General features: G+C 36.3%; 1 protein-coding gene across 1 annotated transcript in view; it reads left to right on the top strand.

The window, feature by feature from the left end:
- The first annotated feature begins 15 nt into the window (after nucleotides 1–15).
- LOC149777668 (NADPH-dependent diflavin oxidoreductase 1-like) overlaps nucleotides 16–21,069 on the top strand; it is a 106,926-nt gene continuing 85,872 nt past the window's right edge. The window contains exons 1-3 of the mRNA XM_089938717.1: nucleotides 16–72; nucleotides 3,549–3,695; nucleotides 13,794–13,871. Coding sequence (XP_089794843.1) covers nucleotides 3,555–3,695; nucleotides 13,794–13,871 — 219 coding nt within the window. The 5' untranslated portion in view covers nucleotides 16–72; nucleotides 3,549–3,554. The remainder of the gene's footprint in view (nucleotides 73–3,548; nucleotides 3,696–13,793; nucleotides 13,872–21,069) is intronic.

The following is a 21,069-nucleotide window of genomic DNA, read 5'->3' as shown; positions in this document are numbered from 1 at the left end:
TTTACATGAAAGTGCATTTCCGGTTAGTGGCGGTAAGTGGCGAAGTGGAGAACATATTAACACAAAACATAGGTCGTTATTGTAAATTATTATTAACATTAAATCAAATCGAGTTATTTAGTATTACTTAATTTAACTTAAAAATAAAATCTGTTTATGTAGACTATATTTCAGGTAATTTATTGTTGTTTTTGGAGGAAAACGTACTAAAATGAAGTTATAACGTATTACCATCACCCATTTTCGAGGATAAAACATCGTGATATGACATTTTTCTTGTATAGTCTGCACATTTGTTTCTAAATACTGAACTTACCACTGTTGATTTACTGTAATTTCAAAGATCAACTCGCGCTTATCTGGCATTTTTATTTCGAGACAGGGCTGTAAACAAAGCAACATGTAATAGGTCACATATTTCACTTCTGGATCAGCATCAATACCTCATTACTCACTTTGCAATGTCGCCAAAATACATGCAGACAACCACACCATAATGCTTATTTTCTAAAGAAGAAACAGTTACCTATAAGAAATCTTGAGATTGAGAACTCTTTATTGATTTCTAAACAATAAGTATCAGTCTCATGTAATTATCATGTAAGCAACATCGCTTGTGGGTGTTACAGTTTACAGATCATAAACATCGCTTGTGGGTGTTAAAGTTTACGTACATTGTTCATGCTTTCAATGAAATCCTCCAGGTGGTTGGTCATTAAAGACGAGTGCCTTTTATTTCCAAATATACCTCTCACTGAAATCTCACAAGTTTTATTATTAACAGTTAAAACTCACCTTAGTGAGATGCATCTTTGAAGATCAGTCTGCAAGCTCACAAACTTCCCAAGGACCTGAAAGTTGGTAACTACCAAATTTGCATAAATATTATCACTAAAATGTAACAGATAAGTTAATAAATAAATATATATTCATTGTGTGTCAGAATGTGAGACTGACCTTGACATGGCTGTAAGATGGAAATGACATACACAGGGATGGTGCTGGCATTTAAAAAGTTGTCACCCCCCCCAATTCACCAACCTCAATATTTTGGTGCCAGTTTTTAAAAAATGTCGCTCTTTTTATAATGCAGTACTACCCATTTACCTCAATATCCCTGTTACCAAGGTAACATTCAGACATGATTTTTCTCCTGACTTGAATCAGATTTTTCTTGATATATTCCGTTTTTTATATTATCTCCGATCCAGGTTTTTAAAAATGGTCTGTCCGGTCCCATTTCGCAATGACCCTTGTAAATTATTCGTTCCATATATTAGTTAGCACATGACTCTTGTAAAGAGTATTCTGATTGGTCAAAGGTTTAAATTCATCCAATAAATCTTTGTGTAATGGAAACTGATGGCAATGGAAAGAAGAAGCATGTTTGCTAAACATGGCGTCCCAAGTTGTTTAGAGAGACCATGACACGAAAGTTTAGATAGAGGTTTAAAAAACATAAGGAAATGGGAATGATTGGAGTGAAAATTTGACGGAAATTTAGTTGTTAAGTTTATAAGAAAACTGAACGCTAGAGGACTGGTATTTTGTGACCTCTGCAAGAAAGATCTGAATTATGGTAATTGCGGTTGTAAGAGTTTGGAACAGCACCTACAAAAGAAGCTGCATATGGAAAAATTGAAGCTCAGAAGGCATATGGAAAAATTGTACCATAATTAATTACTATAAGAAGAAAGATTTCTTGCATGAGAGAACAGATGTGCCCTCTGTCAGAATATGCGCACTGCATTTTGCCAATACAAGCACCAGCTTGAAAGGAAAAAGGCTGTCATTGAGAAGGAAAATAAACGATTGCACATTGAGCTAAAAATGTCAGTGGTGACAAAAAAGAAGGCTAAAAAAATCTTTGCAAAGCCACAAAAAGAGCTCACCTGGCATATCAACAGGTTGTGTCCATAAGAGAAAAAGACAAGTGAATGTATGGGATTATTTGTATGCAGTTGTTGTCGTTGTTGTGGGTTTAATGCCATTTTTCAGCACATGATTGGCTATACATGGCGGCCAGTATTAATGGTGGAGGAAGAACCCGGAAAAACCTCAGAAAGAACCACCGACCCACAAGAAGCTAACTTGGGTGTTTATTTTACAGATTTGTTATGAAAAGAGAGACGTATAATATATTTGAAAAATTGACAAATTATTGTGACTTAATTACGATCTGAACACTGACATGCACATGAAATAGATAGTATTGGAGAATAAATTCATGTGACAATAAATATTGCGAAATTATTGAAGTCAAGTTGAACATTTTTGATAAGTTTATTAGTTTTTCAAGTGATTAGTTTGGTTTATTTTATGATCATAGGTTGCACCAGGAGCAGATTTTTATGAGTGTAAAATACATTTCTGGACAGGGGACTCTGGCCCCCCGGCTCCCCAGCTCAGGGGCACTGCCCCTCAAGACCTCATTGGGGGAGGACCCCCAAATTCCTCTTAAAAATTTTCCAGCTTTTTTTTTTTATGTAAGACTAAAATCATGTCTGAATATTGTCGACTTAAGTGGATGTTAAGAAGTGGAGGAAAGTTGCAAAAATAAAAATTGGCATTATAAGTGAAATTCCTAAGTGGTGACCTTCATCAGTGAGTAGGATTTAACTGAGAGAAAATAAAGAATTGAAATTTTGATAATTGAAGACATAGCTATTCAGAAATACACATGTATTGTCAACTTTCAATTGTTGAAATCCATGATGTGTAAAGTACCGAACATGTGTTTGAAAAATCCATAAATTTGAATATGGATTACATGTTAGAACAAAACAAAAATAATTTGTGTGGGGCCCTGAGTGGCTGAGCGGTCTAAAGTGTTCTCTGTTACGGATCACTGCCATCTCACCTCTGTTTGTGTGGGTTCAGGTCTCGAATTCGGCCAATGTAGGTATGTGAGAAAGCTTCTCAGTAGCTTCTCGAGGGTTGGTGGTTCTTTCTGGGGATTTCTCAGGTTCTTCCTCCACCACTAATACTGGTCACCATGTATAGCCTATTGTATGCTGAAAAATGCATTAAATCCTACAAGAAGAAGAGGAAGAAATAATTTGTATATATAACAAAAATATTAGTCTTCATTTGATCTTTCCCACTGTCACTAAGGAACTCAATGAGATATTCATTGTTGCTATTACCACATGGACCCTGGCTGAGTCATGTGAAAGACTTATACAAATGGTACTAACAGCTGCCTCGCTAGGCATTCAGCATTAAGAGGTTAGTGTTAAGACTGGTCAGAGTGGTGTCAGGACAATGTTTGGGACATCATGCTACATGTGTGCAGCATGCTGCCTCAGTGCTTGACATAACTTTAAACTACGACACTGCATACATCATAGCGATATGACTGAAAAATTGTTAAAATCACACATATGTACATGCACATATATTTAATTGGGGTCTACAACCACTGATTGTTAAATATGTATGTATGTATGTGTATATATATATATATATATATATATATATATGGAGAAAGGGAATATGGATAAACTATTCCAGTTTTATGACCATGTAATTGTTATTATTGATTGCAGTGAAAAATGGAAGATCAGATCAGACGACTCCTAATTCTGTATGGAAGTCAGACAGGGACTGCCCAGGATGTTGCAGAGAGACTAAGTAGAGAAGCAAAACGCATGCATTTTACTGTCAGAGTTGTTGCCCTTGACTCTTATCAAGTTGTAAGAATTCTTTTTGATTCTTGTAATATAGTCTAGGACAAGTCCTAAGTCCAGTAAAATGAGGCAAATTAAAATGCTATGGAACACTTTTGTTACAAATACATCAATGCAAAAAACAAATTAGTATGTATGATTAGTATATAGAAGTAAAATGGAAAAATGAGTATAGATATGTTTGTCTTATTCAGAGGCTTGTCTGGTTCATGACCCTATTGATTGCAGTAGATGCATCTTGATTTGGTCGTGTCTTCCTATCCATCTATCTGTTCTGAGAAAATTGTGAAAATACCATTTAACCCTTTGGATGCCTCTACTGCATTCCAGTGGAAACTCCCTTGGATGCCTCTAATACATTCATTGGAAGCCCCCTTGCATGCCTCTACTGCATTCCAGTGGAAACTCCCTTGGATGCCTCTAATACATTCATTGGAAGCCCCCTTGCATGCCTCTACTGCATTTCAGTGGAAACTCCCTTGGATGCCTCTAATACATTCATTGGAAGCTCCCTTGGATGCCTCTAATACATTCATTGGAAGCTCCCTTGGATGCCTCTAATACATTCATTGGAAGCTCCCTTGCATGCCTCTAATACATTCATTGGAAGCTCCCTTGAATGCCTCTAATACATTCAGTGGAAGCTCCCTTGCATGCCTCTAATACATTCATTGGAAGCTCCCTTGCATGCCTCTAATACATTCATTGGAAGCTCCCTTGCATGCCTCTAATACATTCATTGGAAGCTCCCTTGCATGCCTCTAATACATTCATTGGAAGCTCCCCTGCATGCCTCTAATACATTCATTGGAAGCTCCCTTGGATGCCTCTAATACATTCATTGGAAGCTCCCTTGCATGCCTCTAATACATTCATTGGAAGCTCCCTTGCATGCCTCTAATACATTCAGTGGAAGCTCCCTTGGATGCCTCTAATACATTCATTGGAAGCTCCCTTGCATGCCTCTAATACATTCATTGGAAGCTCCCTTGCATGCCTCTAATACATTCATTGGAAGCTCCCTTGCATGCCTCTAATACATTCATTGGAAGCTCCCTTGCATGCCTCTAATACATTCATTGGAAGCTCCCTTGGATGCCTCTAATACATTCAGTGGAAGCTCCCTTGGATGCCTCTAATACGTTCATTGGAAGCTCCCTTGGATGCCTCTAATACATTCAGTGGAAGCTCCCTTGGATGCCTCTAATACATTCATTGGAAGCTCCCTTGCATGCCTCTAATACATTCATTGGAAGCTCCCTTGCATGCCTCTAATACATTCATTGGAAGCTCCCTTGCATGCCTCTAATACATTCATTGGAAGCTCCCTTGCATGCCTCTAATACATTCATTGGAAGCTCCCTTGGATGCCTCTAATACATTCATTGGAAGCTCCCTTGCATGCCTCTAATACATTCATTGGAAGCTCCCTTGCATGCCTCTAATACATTCAGTGGAAGCACATTTGGATGCCTCTACGGCATTCAGTTGGAAAAGCTTTTGGATGCCTCTACTGCGTTCCAGTGGAAGCATTCTTGTATGTCTCGACTGCAACTTTGCAAGGTTTTTGGATTTTGTCATGACAGCAGGTGTCACAACATTCTGAAGCATTTTAGTTTAAAAGTGTTTTGGACTTGGACTTTCGTTTTGTTAAAATTATTGCTAGCATTATGAAGAAAAACCATTAGGGATTGACAAATGATATTATTTAAGTCTAGTGTATACACATCTTTGAACTCCTTTTGAATTTGAATTTTTGGCTTATTTTTGCTTGTTAACACAAGTAAAATTTGGTAGATTTATTTGTATGTAGATATAGATGACGTTATTAAATGCTTAGGCCATTGCAGCAACGCTTTCCAGATTTCACATTGCAGGGCTCAATTTCACATTGTAGGGCTCAATTTCACATTTGCAGGGCTCAGTTTCACATTTGCAGGGCTCAATTTCACATTGCAGGGCTCAGTTTCACATTTGCAGGGCTCAATTTCACATTGCAGGGCTCAATTTCACATTGCAGGACTCGATATTAGCTTTTTTCAGTATTAGCAACATATAGATAGTTGTAACATTCTTTACTAAAATAATTCTTCAGTTGCATTTCAGAATCATATCTAGCCAAATGCTAATTTGCTGATGGCAGTTTCTAGCCCAGATTTTGTAACTTTTTGCGCAAAATGTTTCTTAGCAAAGTCCTCCTCAGGGTAGATAAATTTGGTATGCATATTGTTATATAGGAATAGATGCCATGATCGTGTGTAGGTATAGATGCTATTTTTTTTGTGTACAGTAGTCACCCTCTTATAAGACCACCCCTAATGCAGCAGGGAAGTGGCCTTATAATGAGGGTGGCCTTTCTAGAGGGGGATGACAAATCACATGCATGTTGTGAAATAAATGTAAAACAAACTGTGTCATCATTTTCAAAAGAATGCTGTGAATAACCATTGATATAGTTTTAAAACTGTCTTTATAATTATGTTACAGATTACATCATCTGTCACTTTGTTGGTAACAGTCTAAAACACAAACCAGTCTCATCACAATTAAAAATATCCTTACTGTCATATTCCCTGCATATATCATTTAGTCTTTTGTTCCAATCTTCGACAACTTCATTCTTAACATCAGCTGATTCTCCACTAAGGACAGAACACTTAATATTGTGTCGCACTTGAAATTGGTGCAACCATCCGTTACTTGCGGTAAAGTCGTCATATCCCAATTCAACTGACAAAATTGTTGCTTTTTCTTGTCATTCAAATCAGGATACAAACGTCTCCTGGCTCAAACAATCTTCCTTTCTCCGTCCATTTCACCTTCCCACTTCTGCAAAATTGTTTCATTATCTTTCACGATATTGTTCATCTGAGTCTTTCCGACATCAGTTTTCTGCAAGGTTCCTCGACACCCCCCTTTCAGTCAGGTGAATGAATTTCACTTTCTCTTCTAAAGTGAGAATTTTTCTTTTCCTCGATGACATGTTGATCTTTTTGCAGTAAGTTATTCATGTTGCCAACTGCAGTACTGATAAAACAATTTTGTATGCATCTAAACAAATTGCCATGTGTTTTTAAAGGAAGTGATCTTGTCACGTGATTCGTTAGTCGCAGTCTGGTACCCTATTGTTTTTATACATTTCTTTACATTAAGTGAGAGAAGCCAAAATGGCTTCGATCTTCGATATGTACCAATTAACATCACGCAGATTGACCTCGTGGCCGTTAGGATTCGTAATTTTGACAATTATTGTCAGTAGTAATAGCCACTAATTATCAAAGTGAACAAGCTCAACATCTTACTAAGGGAAGCCATAAAGGCTATCAAACCATTTTCCTGCTGACTTGGGTATTGTGCATTGGTACTGCCACTTCTCAGCTGTTACTACTGTTCAATAATTGTAACCTTAACAATTATCAGAGTGACTAAACTGGACATCTTATGATAACACAGCAGTAAGGCTAATTGGATTACATGTACTTACCCCTTTGTATGGATTAAAATTTGAGTCTTTCTCGGTTTTTATGGAATAAATTTGGCTTCTCGTGAGGCGTAAACGATGTAATATTAACCTTAGTGGTACATGTACTTTACTCAACACTTCTTTCAGTAACGAAAACCTGACATCAGGAAACAGAAATCGGATTATTTAACACACATTATGAATAAAATACTGGTTCTGGATACATATTCAAATAAAATGCGGCCGCTTGTGAGGGGTAAATTTTATATTATTGCACTAATATGTTGGCCGCTGGTTGTGTTAGCTGGGTGGCCTTTCGCGAGGGGTACTTTTAAACACAAACTCGTCGGTGCCAACGGATTCTGGTCATAAGGAGCTGGTGGCCACTGGTCAGGGGGGCCGTTTAAGAGGGGGACCACTGTATGTATAGATGCCATGTTTGTGTGTATGTATAGATGCCATGTTTTTGTGTACGTTTGTGTGTTTGCATAGATGCTACATTTGTATGTATGTATAAATGCCTTGTATGTGTGTATGTATAGATGCCACATTTTTATGTATGCATAAATGCCACATTTATGTGTATGTATAGATGCCACATTTTTATGTATGCATAGATGCCATATTTATGTGTATGTATAGATGCCACATTTTTATGTATGCATAGATGCCATATTTATGTGTATGTATAGATGCCACATTTTTATGTATGCATAGATGCCATATTTATGTGTATGTATAGATGCCATGTTTCTGTGTATGTGTGTATGCATAGATGCCATGTTTGTGTGTATGTATAGATACCAAGTTTGTGTTTATGTATAGATGTCATGTTTGTGTGTATGCTTAGATGCCATATGTATAGATGCCATGTTTCTATGTATGTATAGATGTCATGTTTGTGTGTATGTATATATGCCATATGTATAGATGCCATGTTTGTGTGTATATATAGATGTCATGTTTGTGTGTATGTATAGATGCCATGTTTGTGTGTATATATAGATGTCATGTTTGTGTGTATATATAGATGCCATGTTTGTGTGTATGTATAGATGCCATGTTTGTGTGTATGTATAGATGCCATGTTTGTGTGTATATATAGATGCCATGTTTGTGTGTATGTAAAGATGCCATGTTTCTGTGTATGTTTGTGTGTATGCATAGATGCCATGTTTGTGTGTATGTATAGATGCCATGTTTGTGTGTATGTATAGATGCCATGTTTGTGTGTATGTATAGATGCCATGTTTGTGTGTATGTATAGATGCCATGTTTGTATGTATGTATGTCATGTTTGTGTGTATATATAGATGCCATATTTGTGTGAATGTATATATGCCAAATGTATATATGCCATGTTTGTGTGTATATATAGATGTCATGTTTGTGTGTATGTATAGATGTCATGTTTGTGTGTATTGTGTGTATATATATATGCCATGTTTGTGTTTATGTAAAGATGCCATGTTTGTATGTATGTATAAATGTCATGTTTATGTGTATATATAGATGCCATGTTTGTGTGTATGTATATATGCCATGTTTGTATGTATGTATGAATGTCATGTTTGTGTGTATATATATAGATGCCATATTTGTGTGTATGTATAGATGCCATGATTAAATTTTCATGCAAATAGAGCAATATTTAAAATGTTTCTAATTTTTGGGACTTGAACTGTTTTGGTCTGCATGTCAGCAGTGGGGCATATGTATTTTACAGACCAATCTTTTTTGAGCTTGGAGCAGAAAGTTTGCCAGATTTCTTTATTACATGGAGCTCTCCCTCATTATAATGCGGTAGTTGGGTCCATAATTGTACCAAGCCATGGTGATCGGAGAATAATAAACAATTCAATGACTGGTTGTATGTGAGATAGGGCATGGAGGTGGGGGTGGTGGAGAAATAAACAAAATCCAGTCATACATATTGTAATAATATCAGTTCATGTAAATTACAAAAATTTTCACTTCAAAATAGTTGAAAATTAAACTTTGTAAAATAATCATGTTTTAAAACGTACTGTGAATATTAATACTAAGCTTCGTATTGTGCTTTTTTAAAAGCCATATTGTTGTTCATATTGTAGACCCAAATTGCCATTCATATTGTAGACCCAAATTGCCATTCATATTGTAGACCTATATTGTCATTTATTTAATAAATCCATATTGTCAAACATTTGATTGATCCATATTGTCATTCATATTGTAGACCTATGTTGTCATTTATTTAATAAATCCATATTGTCAAACATTTGATAGACCCATGTTGTCATTCATATTGTAGACACATTGCCATTCATATTGTAGACACATATTGCCATTCATATTGTAGACCCATATTGTCATTCATATTGTAGACACATATTGCCATTCATATTGTAGACCCATATTGTCATTCATATTGTAGACCCATATTGTCATTCATATTGTGGACCAATATTGTCATTCATATTTTAGACTAATATTGTTATTCATTTGATAAACACATATTGTCAAACATTTGATAGACCCATATTGTCGACGTATATTGCTATTTATATTGTAGACACATATTGCCATTCATATTGAATACCCATATTGTAGACCCATATTGCCATTCATATTGTAGACCTATATTGCCTTTCATATTGTAGACCCTTATTGACATTCATATTGTAACCCCTCTGGTGGCCTAGTGGTTAGAGCATCTGATCTGCCTCAGAGATGGGAGATTGTATGTTCAATCCCCGGCCGAGTCATACCAAAGACTTACAAAAATGGTACTAACAGATGCCTTGTTTGGCGCTCTGCATTAAGAGGTTAGTGTTAGGACTGGTCAGCCTGGTGTCAGGATAATGTGACTGGATGGGACATCATGCTACATGTCCGTGACATGATGCCCCAGTGCTAGACATCACTATAAACAGTCACACTGCAGGCATTATAGCAATGTGACTGAAAAATTGTTGAAGCTACATTAAAAATCCGAATCACACATTCATATTGTAGACCCATAGTGTCATTCATATTGTGGACTTGTATTGCCGTTCATATTATAGACCAATATAGTCATTTATTTGATAGAACAATATTATCAAACATTTAATAGACCCCTATTGTCATTCATATTGTTGACCCCTATTGTCATTCATATTGTAGACCCATATTGTCTTTCATTTAATATACCCATATCGTCAAACATTTGATGGACCCATGTTGTCATTCATATTGTAGACCCATATTGTCTTTCATTTAATAGACCCATATCGTGAAACATTTGATGGACCCATGTTGTCATTCATATTGTAGACCCATATTGTCTTTCATTTAATAGACCCATATCGTCAAACATTTGATGGACCCATATTGTCATTCATATTGTAGACCCATATTGTCTTTCATTTAATAGACCCATATCGTCAAACATTTGATGGACCCATGTTGTCATTCATATTGTAGACCCATATTGTCTTTCAATGGATATACTCATATTGTCAAACATTTGATGGACCCATATTGTCATTCATATTGTAGACCCATATTGTCTTTCATTTAATTGACCCATATTGTCAAACATTTGATACACCCATGTTGTCATTCATATTGTAGACCCATATTGTCTTTCATTTGATATACCCATATCGTCTAATATTTGATTGACCCATATTGTCTAACATTTGATTGACCCATATTGTCTAACATTTGATTGACCCATATTGTCTAACATTTGATATACCCACATTGTCTAACATTTGATTGACTCATATTGTCTAACATTTGATTGACCCATATTGTCTAACATTTGATTGACCCATGTTGTCAAACATTTGATTGACCCATATTGTCTAACATTTGATAGACAAATCCTAATGTAATGACTGTCATGTAAATGTTTCAGTTAATTCTTAATAGTTAGTTTGTATTTTTAATTTTTTAAAAAATAATTTGGGTCATGATATTCATTGTGGCGCTGTGATTTACCTGGAATCAAATTATAATAAAGAGTTATAAAAAGGGAGGAGTGTACTTGCCCCTTTAAAAAAAATCACCATAATAAAAAATATTGCAATAGAGAAATCAATGTTGAATATAATAAGAAAAGGAGTCTCAGCTCTGTTGATGGTTGGCATAACCAAGAAGGCCCATCACTGTCGATAGCGGACATGACCAAGAAGTCCAAGTACTGCTGATAGCTGACATGACCAAGAAGGCCCATCACTGTCGATAGCTGGTGTGACCAAGAAGGCCCATCACTGTCGATAGCTGGTATGACAAACAAGGCCCATCACTATTGATAGCTGGTATGACCAAGAAGGCATAGCATTGTGCATTATTGATAGCTGGCATGACCAAGAAGGCCCATCACTGTTGATAGCTGGCATGACCAAGAAGGCCCATCACTGTTGATAGCTGGCATGACCAAGAAGGAACAGTACTGCTGATAGCTGACATGACCGAGAGGCCCATCACTGTGGATAGCTGGCATGACCAAAAACATTTTCTTGCTAGTGTCTAATATATTTGCTATTTAGAAATCAGAATTACTAAAACTGTGTGCACATCCTATTTTCTTGTTATAGTGATAAAATCCCAGTTGAGGTATAGCCTGCACTAAGCTTGTTGAATACAGGAAAAAGATTTATATAGAAATGCAATGTTAAGTTATCCACAAATAAATGGTTTTCACATGAACTCAGTGCAAAACAACAATGGGTGGAATGCATTTATAAATATCTTCACCATATTTTTAGCAAATAATGATCTGTGATTCTAATTTGGTTTCAACAAAAATAACTTGTGCTGAAAAATGGCGTTAAACCCTAGAACAACAACAACAACAACAAAAATAACTAAAGTTATCCACCATCTACATCTGCTGGTCATTGTGGAGGGCTTGCCCATGGGGTAATGATGAACTATATCGATTTGGGGCTTACCCATAGGCAAATGATGAACTATATCGATTTGGGGCTTGCCCATGGGGCAAAGATGAACTATATCGATTTGGGGCTTGCCCATGGGGTAATGATGAACTATATCGATTTGCAGTTTGCCCATGGGGTAATGATGAACTATATCAATTTGCGGCTTGCCCATGGGGTAATGATGAACTATATCGATTTGGGGCTTGCCCATGGGGTAATGATGAACTATATCGATTTGGGGCTTGACATTCTGACTTGTTTATTCAAGGCCTTGACATTCGGACTGGTTTGTTTATTCAGGGCTTGTCACGCAGACTTGTTTCTTGAAGGGGTTTTCATTAAGACTTGTCTATTCAAGGGCTTGATTATTCAGGGCTTGTCATACATACTTGTTTATTCAAGGGCTTGATGTTCAGTGTTTGTCATACATGTTTATTCAAAGGGCTTGATATTCAAGGCTTGTCATGTAGACTTGTTTATTAAATGGCTTGATGCTCAGGGCTTGTCATACTTGTTTATTCAAGGGCTTGATATTTAGGGCTTGTCATACATACTTGTTTATTCAATGACTTGATATTTAGGGCTTGTCATGCATGCTTGTTTATTCAAGTGCTTGATGTTTAGGGCTTGTCATACATACTTGTTTATTCAATGACCTGATATTCAGAGCATGTCATGCAGACTTGTTTATTAAATGGCTTGATGTTCAGGGCTTGTCATACTTGTTTTTTCAAGGGTTTGATATTCGGGGCTTGTTATGCAGACTTGTTTATTCAAGGGCTTGATATTTAGGGCTTGTCATGCAGACTTGTTTATTCAAGGGCTTAATGTTTAGGGCTTGTCATGCAGACTTGTGTATTCAAGGGTTTGATATTTAGGGCTTGTCATGCAGACTTGTGTATTCAAGGGCTTGATATTCAGGGCTTGTCATGCAGACTTGTGTATTCAAGGGCTTGATATTCAGGGCTTGTCATGCAGACTTGTGTATTCAAGGGTTTGATATTCAGGGCTTGTCATGCAGACTTGTGTATTCAAGGGTTTGATATTCAGGACTTGCCATGCAGACTTGTGTATTCAAGGGTTGGATATTCAGGGCTTGTCGTGCAGACTTGTGTATTCGAGGGTTTGATATTCAGGGCTTGTCATGCAGACTTGTGTATTCAAGGGTTTGATATTCAGGGCTTGTCATGCAGACTTGTGTATTCAAGGGTTTGATATTCAGAGCTTGTCATGCAGACTTGTGTATTCAAGGGTTTGATATTCAGGGCTTGTCATGCAGACTTGTTTATTCAAGGGTTTGATATTCAGGGCTTGTTGTGCAGACTTGTGTATTCAAGGGTTTGATATTCAGGTCTTGTCATGCAGACTTGTGTATTCAAGGGTTTGATATTCAGGGCTTGTCATGCAGACTTGTGTATTCAAGGGTTTGATATTCAGGGCTTGCCATGCAGACTTGTTTATTCAAGGGTTTGATATTCAGGGCTTATCATGCAGACTTGTGTATTCAAGGGTTTGATATTCAGGGCTTGTCATGCAGACTTGTTTATTCAAGGGTTTGACATTCTGCCTAGTATACAAAATATGAATGGTAATCAGGAAATACATGATTATAAATTTTAAGTTGATTTATCTTTAAGCAAATTATAATTCAGTACTGCATACTTGCTTTAGATTTTTATGCTGTAGCATTTTCTTTAAATATGGTAATATCTGGTTGTATTTTTTCAGGCCAACTTGATAAACGAATCTGTTGTTGTTTTTGTCTGTTCCACAACTGGACAAGGTGATCCCCCAGACAACATGAAGGTAAGCTTTTATTTCTTTGTCAGACATTTACCAGAGGTGTTGCTATCTTAGCTTTTTTGTTAGGATCCTTTCACAGTCTCTTCAGCTTTGTTAGTGTCTTCTCTCCCTTAGTTTAAAGGTGTCATTGTATTAGTGACCGCTCCGGTTGCCTAGTGGTTAGAATGTCTGCCTCAGATGTGGGAGGTCATGGGTTGGAATCCTGGCCGAGTAATACCAAAGGCTGTTAAAAATGCTACTTACAGCTGCCTTGCAATGCACTCAGCATTAAGAGGTTAGTGTTAGGACAGGTCGGCCTGGTGTCAGGATAATGTGATTGGGTGGGACATCATGCTACATGTCTGCGGCATGATGCCCAATGTTAGACATCTATACTGCAACACTGCAGACATTGTAGCAATATGACTGAAAAATTGTTAAAGCTGCATTAAAATCCAAATCACACACAGACACACACACACACACACACACACAGAGTTTCTTAGCTTTTCTAGTCAGTGTCTTCTCTCATTTTGTTCAAAAATATCTTTGTCTTAGCTTTCCTAGTCAGTATATTCTCTCCATTTCTTTAAAAGTGCCATTGTCTTAGCTTTTTTAGTCAGTGTGTTCTCACTTTGTTTAAAGGTGTCATTGTCTTAGCTTTCCTTGTCAGTGTCTTCTCTCATTTTGTTCAAAGGTATCATTGTCTTAGCTTTCCTAGTCAAACGTGTCATTGTCTTAGCTTTCCTAGTCAAACGTGTCATTGTCTTAGCTTTCCTAGTCAAACGTGTCATTGCCTTAGCTTTTCTAGTCAGTATCTTCTCTCAGTTTATATACAGGTGTCATTGTCTTAGCTTTCCTAATTGAGTACTTCTCTTTTTTTGTTCAAATGTATCTTTGTCTTAGATTTTCTCATTAGTGTTTTCTCTCATTTTGTTTAAAGGTGTCATTGTCTTAGATTTCCTAGTCATTGTCTTCTCTCAGTTTGTTTTAAGGTGATGTTGTCTTAGCTTTCTTAGTCAGTGTCTTCTCTCATTTTGTTTAAAGGTGTCATTGTCTTAGCTTTACTATTCAGTGTCTTCTCTCAGTTAGTTCAAAGGTCTTGTCCTAGATTTTTTAGTCAGGACCTTCTCTTGTTTTGTTCACACATTCTGTAGTCACAAGGCACAATACAAAATAGGTGTGAAAGCTATCTCCTGGTTACTTGTCTAAACCCATTATTGATTTTATTCTAGAACTTATTTAGGACCTGATTAAATAGATTTCACCATCTGACTATATTGGAAATGTCAATCTATTAGCTGTTATACATTTTTAGTGTAGTAAGTTGGCTTGTTATCAATTAATACAAAATGTTTCAAACATTAGATTGGAATAAAATATTGTTGTTCATTGAAATTATATAGTATATTGTTGTTAAAGAAAATCTCTGTGGAATGTCTATTTTGGTTCAAATTTAAAAAATATATGGCCACATTTTCTGAGAAGAATCCCTGATGTGTGTGTCTGTGTATATGTGTCTCAAATCTTAACTTCTGCTGGACATTGTATCACTGCCTTCACCCCCCCCCCCCACGCCGCTGATGCTTTGAATTTTTCAGTGACCATTGTCTTTGGAACATTGCCTTAATCATGCATTTCTATACACATAATTAAAAATCCACACTTTTCATTCAACAAAATAAACTTTCTTGATTGGAAATTCTTCAGGTTCATCCATATGTTACATAGAAAATGGTAAATTGGATGACTGAAAGTCTTGTATTGCAGTGTAATTGCCTTTTTTATTGGTGGCCATTTGCCTTTTACTGGAATCCAGCTGCCTTTTGTTAGAGGTCAGTTGCCTTTTATCAGATGCCAGTTGCCTTTTTTCAGAGACCAGTTGTTCTTGGATCATCTTCATCCTTATGTGTTAAATTTAAAACTATTTTCCATGAAATATGATCATTGTGATAAAAATTACCCTGAAAACAAAAGTAAGCATATGCTACAATAAATAATGAGTTATGTCACTGAGATTTTGTGAATATAAAAATAGAAATAGCAAATAGGTCAGGAAATACACACATGTCAGGAAAGAACAAATATATGTCAGGTAATACACATATTGTATGTTAGGAAATAGCAAATATGTCGGGAAATATACACACAGGGTTCCCAAAGGTCCTGGAATCATGGCAGAGTTTTGAAATTTAAAAATAAATTTCAAGGGCCTTGATAATTCATGGAAATTGACAAAACCTTGCAATGTTTTGGAAGTCATGGGATTTTGGACACATGAGATAAAAAGTTGATAACTGCTAATTTCATAGAGCACCAAGCGTTGATGCAAAACAGTTTTGAACAAAGCATAATAACATATGCTCATACAGCATAATCCAATGAATGACCTTAGTACTCATGCAGTATAATCCAGTGAATGACCTACTACTCTTGCAATATAATCCAATGAATGACCTTAGTACTCATGCAATATAATCCAATGAATGGCCTATACTACTCCATGCAGTATAATCCAATGAATGACCTAGTACTCATGCAGTTTAATCCAATGAATGACCTAGTACTCATGCAGTTTAATCCAATGAATGACATTGTACTCATGTAGTATAATCCAATGAATGATCTACTGCTCATGCAGTATAATCCAATGAATGACCTACTACTCTTGCAATATAATCCAATGAATGACCTTAGTACTCATGCAGTATAATCCAATGAATGGCCTATACTACACCATGCAATATAATCCAATGAATGACCTCCTGCTCATGCAGTATAATCCAATGAATGACCTACTACTCTTGCAATAGAATCCAATGAATGACCTTAGTACTCATGCAATATAATCCAATGAATGGCCTATACTACTACATGCAGTATAATCTAATGAATGACCTAGTACTCATGCAATATAATCCAATGAATGACCTACTACTCATGTAATATAATCCAATGAATGACCTTAGTACTCATGCAATATAATCCAATGAATGGCCTATACTACTCCATGCAGTATAATCTAATGAATGACCTACTACTCTTGCAATATAATCCAATGAATGACCTACTACTCATGCAATATAATCCAATGAATGACCTACTACTCATGCAGTATAATCCAATGAATGACCTTAGTACTCATGCAATATAATCCAATGAATGACCTACTACTCTTGCAATATTATCCAATGAATGACTTTAGTACTCATGCAGTATAATCCAGTGAATGACCTACTAATCTTGCAATATAATCCAATGAATGACCTTAGTACTCATGCAGTATAATCCAATGAATGACCTACTGCTCATGTAGAATAATCCAATGAATGACCTACTGCTCATGTAGTATAATCCAATGAATGACCTACTGCTCATGTAGTATAATCCAATGAATGACCTACTGCTCATGCAATATAATCCAATGAATGACCTACTGCTCATGTAGTATAATCCAATGAATGACCTACTGCTCATGCAGTATAATCCAATGAATGACCTACTAATCTTGCAATATAATCCAATGAATGGCCTATACTACTCAATGCAGTATAATCCAATGAATGACCTAGTACTCATGCAGTTTAATCCAATGAATGACCTAGTACTGATGCAGTTTAATCCAATGAATGATGTTGTACTCATGTAGAATAATCCAATGAATGACCTACTGCTCATGCATTATAATCCAATGAATGACCTACTACTCTTGCAATAAAATCCAATGACCTTAGTATTCATGCAGTATAATCCAATGAATGGCCTATACTACTCCATGCAATATAATCCAATGAATGACCTCCTGCTCAAGCAGTATAATCCAATGAATGACCTACTACTCTTGCAATATAATCCAATGAATGACCTTGGTACTCATGCAATATAATCCAATGAATGGCCTATACTACTCCATGCAGTATAATCCAATGAATGACCTACTGCTCATGCAGTATAATCCAATGAATGACCTTAGTACTCATGCATTATAATCCAGTGAATGACCTACTACTCTTGCAATATAATCCAATGAATGGCCTATACTACTCCATGCAATATAATCCAATGAATGACCTACTGCTCATGCAGTATAATCCAATGAATGACCTACTACTCTTGCAATATAATCCAATGAATGACCTTAGTACTCATGCAGTATAATCCAATTAATGGCCTATACTACTCCATGCAATATAATCCAATGAATGACCTCCTGCTCATGCAGTATAATCCAATGAATGACCTACTACTCTTGCAATATAATCCAATGAATGACTTTAGTACTCATGCACTATAATCCAGTGAATGACCTACTACTCTTGCAATATAATCCAATGAATGACCTTAGTACTCATGCAATATAATCCAATGAATGGCCTATACTACTCCATGCAGTATAATCCAATGAATGACCTAGTACTCATGCAGTTTAATCCAATGAATGACCTAGTACTCATGCAGTTTAATCCAATGAATGACCTACTACTCTTGCAATATAATCCAATGAATGACCTACTGCTCATGCAGTATAATCCAATAAATGACCTTAGTACTCATGCAGTATGATCCAATGAATGACCTTAGTACTCATGCAGTATAATCCAATGAATGACCTACTACTCTTGCAATATAATCCAATGAATGACCTCAGTACTCATGCAGTATAATCCAATGAATGACCTTAGTACTCATGCAGTATAATCCAATGAATGACCTACTACTCTTGCAATATAATCCAATGAATGACCTTAGTACTCATGCAATTTAATCCAATGAATGGCCTATACTACTCCATGCAGTATAATCCAATGAATGACTTTAGTACTCATGCAATATAATCCAATGAATGACCTACTGCTCATGCAGTATAATCCAATGAATGACCTACTGCTCATGCAATATAATCCAATGAATAACCTACTGCTCATTTAATATAATCGCATGAATGACCTACTCATGCAGTGTAATCCAATGAATGACCTATTGCTCATGCAGTATAATCCAATCAATGACCTACTGCTCATGCAGTATAATCCAGTGAATGACCTTAGTACTCATGCAGTGTAATCCAGTGAATGACCTACTACTCTTGCAGTATTATCCAATGAATGACCTTAGTACTCATGCAATATAATCCAATGAATGACCTACTACTCTTGCAATATTATCCAATGAATGACCTTAGTACTCATGCAATATAATCCAATGAATGGTCTATACTACTCCATGCAGTATAATCCAATGAATGACTTTAGTACTCATGCAATATAATCCAATGAATGACCTACTGCTCATGCAGTATAATCCAATGAATGACCTATTGCTCATGCAGTATAATCCAATCAATGACCTACTGCTCATGCAGTATAATCCAGTGAATGACCTTAGTACTCATGCAGTATAATCCAATGAATGACCTACTGCTCATGCAGTATATTCCAATGAATGACCTTAGTACTCATGCAATATAATCCAATGAATGGCCTATACTACTCCATGCAATATAATCCAATGAATGGCCTATACTACTCCATGCAGTATAATCCAATGAATGGCCTACTACTCTTGCAATATAATCCAATGAATGACCTTAGTACTCATGCAATATAATCCAATGAATGGCCTATACTACTCCATGCAGTATAATCCAGTGAATGGCCTATACTACTCTTGCAGTATAATCCAATGAATGACCTACTGCTCATGCAGTATAATCCAATGAATGACCTACTGCTCATGCAGTATAATCCAATGAATGACCTTAGTACTCATGCAGTATAATCCAATGAATGACCTTAGTACTCATGCAATATAATCCAATGAATGGCCTATGCTACTCCATGCAATATAATCCAATGAATGGCCTATACTACTCCATGCAGTATAATCCAATGAATGGCCTACTACTCTTGCAATATAATCCAATGAATGACCTTAGTACTCATGCAATATAATCCAATGAATGGCCTATACTACTCCATGCAGTATAATCCAATGAATGGCCTATACTACTCTTGCAATATAATCCAATGAACGACCTACTGCTCATGCAGTATAATCCAATGAATGACCTACTGCTCATGCAATATAATCCAATGAATGACCTACTGCTCATGCAGTTTAATCCAATGAATGACCTTAGTACTCATGCAGTATAATCCAATGAATGGCCTATACTACTCCATGCAATATAATCCAATGAATGACCTACTACTCTTGCAATATAATCGAATGAATGACCTTAGTACTCATGCAATATAATCCAATGAACGGCCTATACTACTCCATGCAGTATAATCTAATGAATGACCTACTGCTCATGCAGTATAATCCAGTGAATGACCTACTGCTCATGCAGTATAATCTAATGGATGACCTACTGCTCATGCAATATAATCCAATGAATGACCTTAGTACTCATGCAATATAATCCAATGAATGGCCTATACTACTCCATGCAGTATAATCCAATGAGTGGCCTGTACTAATCTATGCAATATAATCCAATGAATGACCTACTGCTCATGCAGTATAATCCAATGAATGACCTTAGTACTCATGCAGTATAATCCAATGAATGGCCTATACTACTCCATGCAGTATAATCCAATGAATGACCTTAGTACTCATGCAGTATAATCCAATGAATGGCCTACACTACTCCATGCAATATAATCCATTGAATGACCTACTGCTCATGCAGTATAATCCAATGAATGACCTACTGCTCATGCAATATAATCCAATGAATGACCTTAGTACTCATGCAATATAATCCAATGAATGGCCTATACTACTCCATGCAGTATAATCCAATGAATGGCCTATACTACTCCATGAAGTATAATCCAATGAATGACCTTAGTACTCATGCAGTATAATCCAATGAATGGCCTATACTACTCAATGCAATATAATCCAATGAATGACCTACTGCTCATGCAGTATAATCCAATGAATGACCTACTACTCATGCAATATAATCCAATGAATGACCTTAGTACTCATGCAGTATAATCTAATGAATGACCTACTACTCATGCAGTATAATCCAATGAATGACCTACTGCTCATGCAATATAATCCAATGAATGACCTACTGCTCATGCAGTATAATCCAATGAATGACCTACTGCTCATGCAGTATAATCCAATGAATGACCTACTGCTCATGCAGTATAATCCAATGAATGACCTACTGCTCATGCAGTATAATCCAATGAAT

Source organism: Sinohyriopsis cumingii, chromosome 17 (genome assembly GCF_028554795.1).
Source record: "Sinohyriopsis cumingii isolate HCF-2022 chromosome 17, ASM2855479v2, whole genome shotgun sequence".
Classification (NCBI taxonomy): Eukaryota; Metazoa; Mollusca; class Bivalvia; order Unionida; family Unionidae; genus Sinohyriopsis; species Sinohyriopsis cumingii.
Note: the sequence above shows the minus strand (reverse complement) of the source record. Positions and strands in the feature narration are given on the sequence as shown.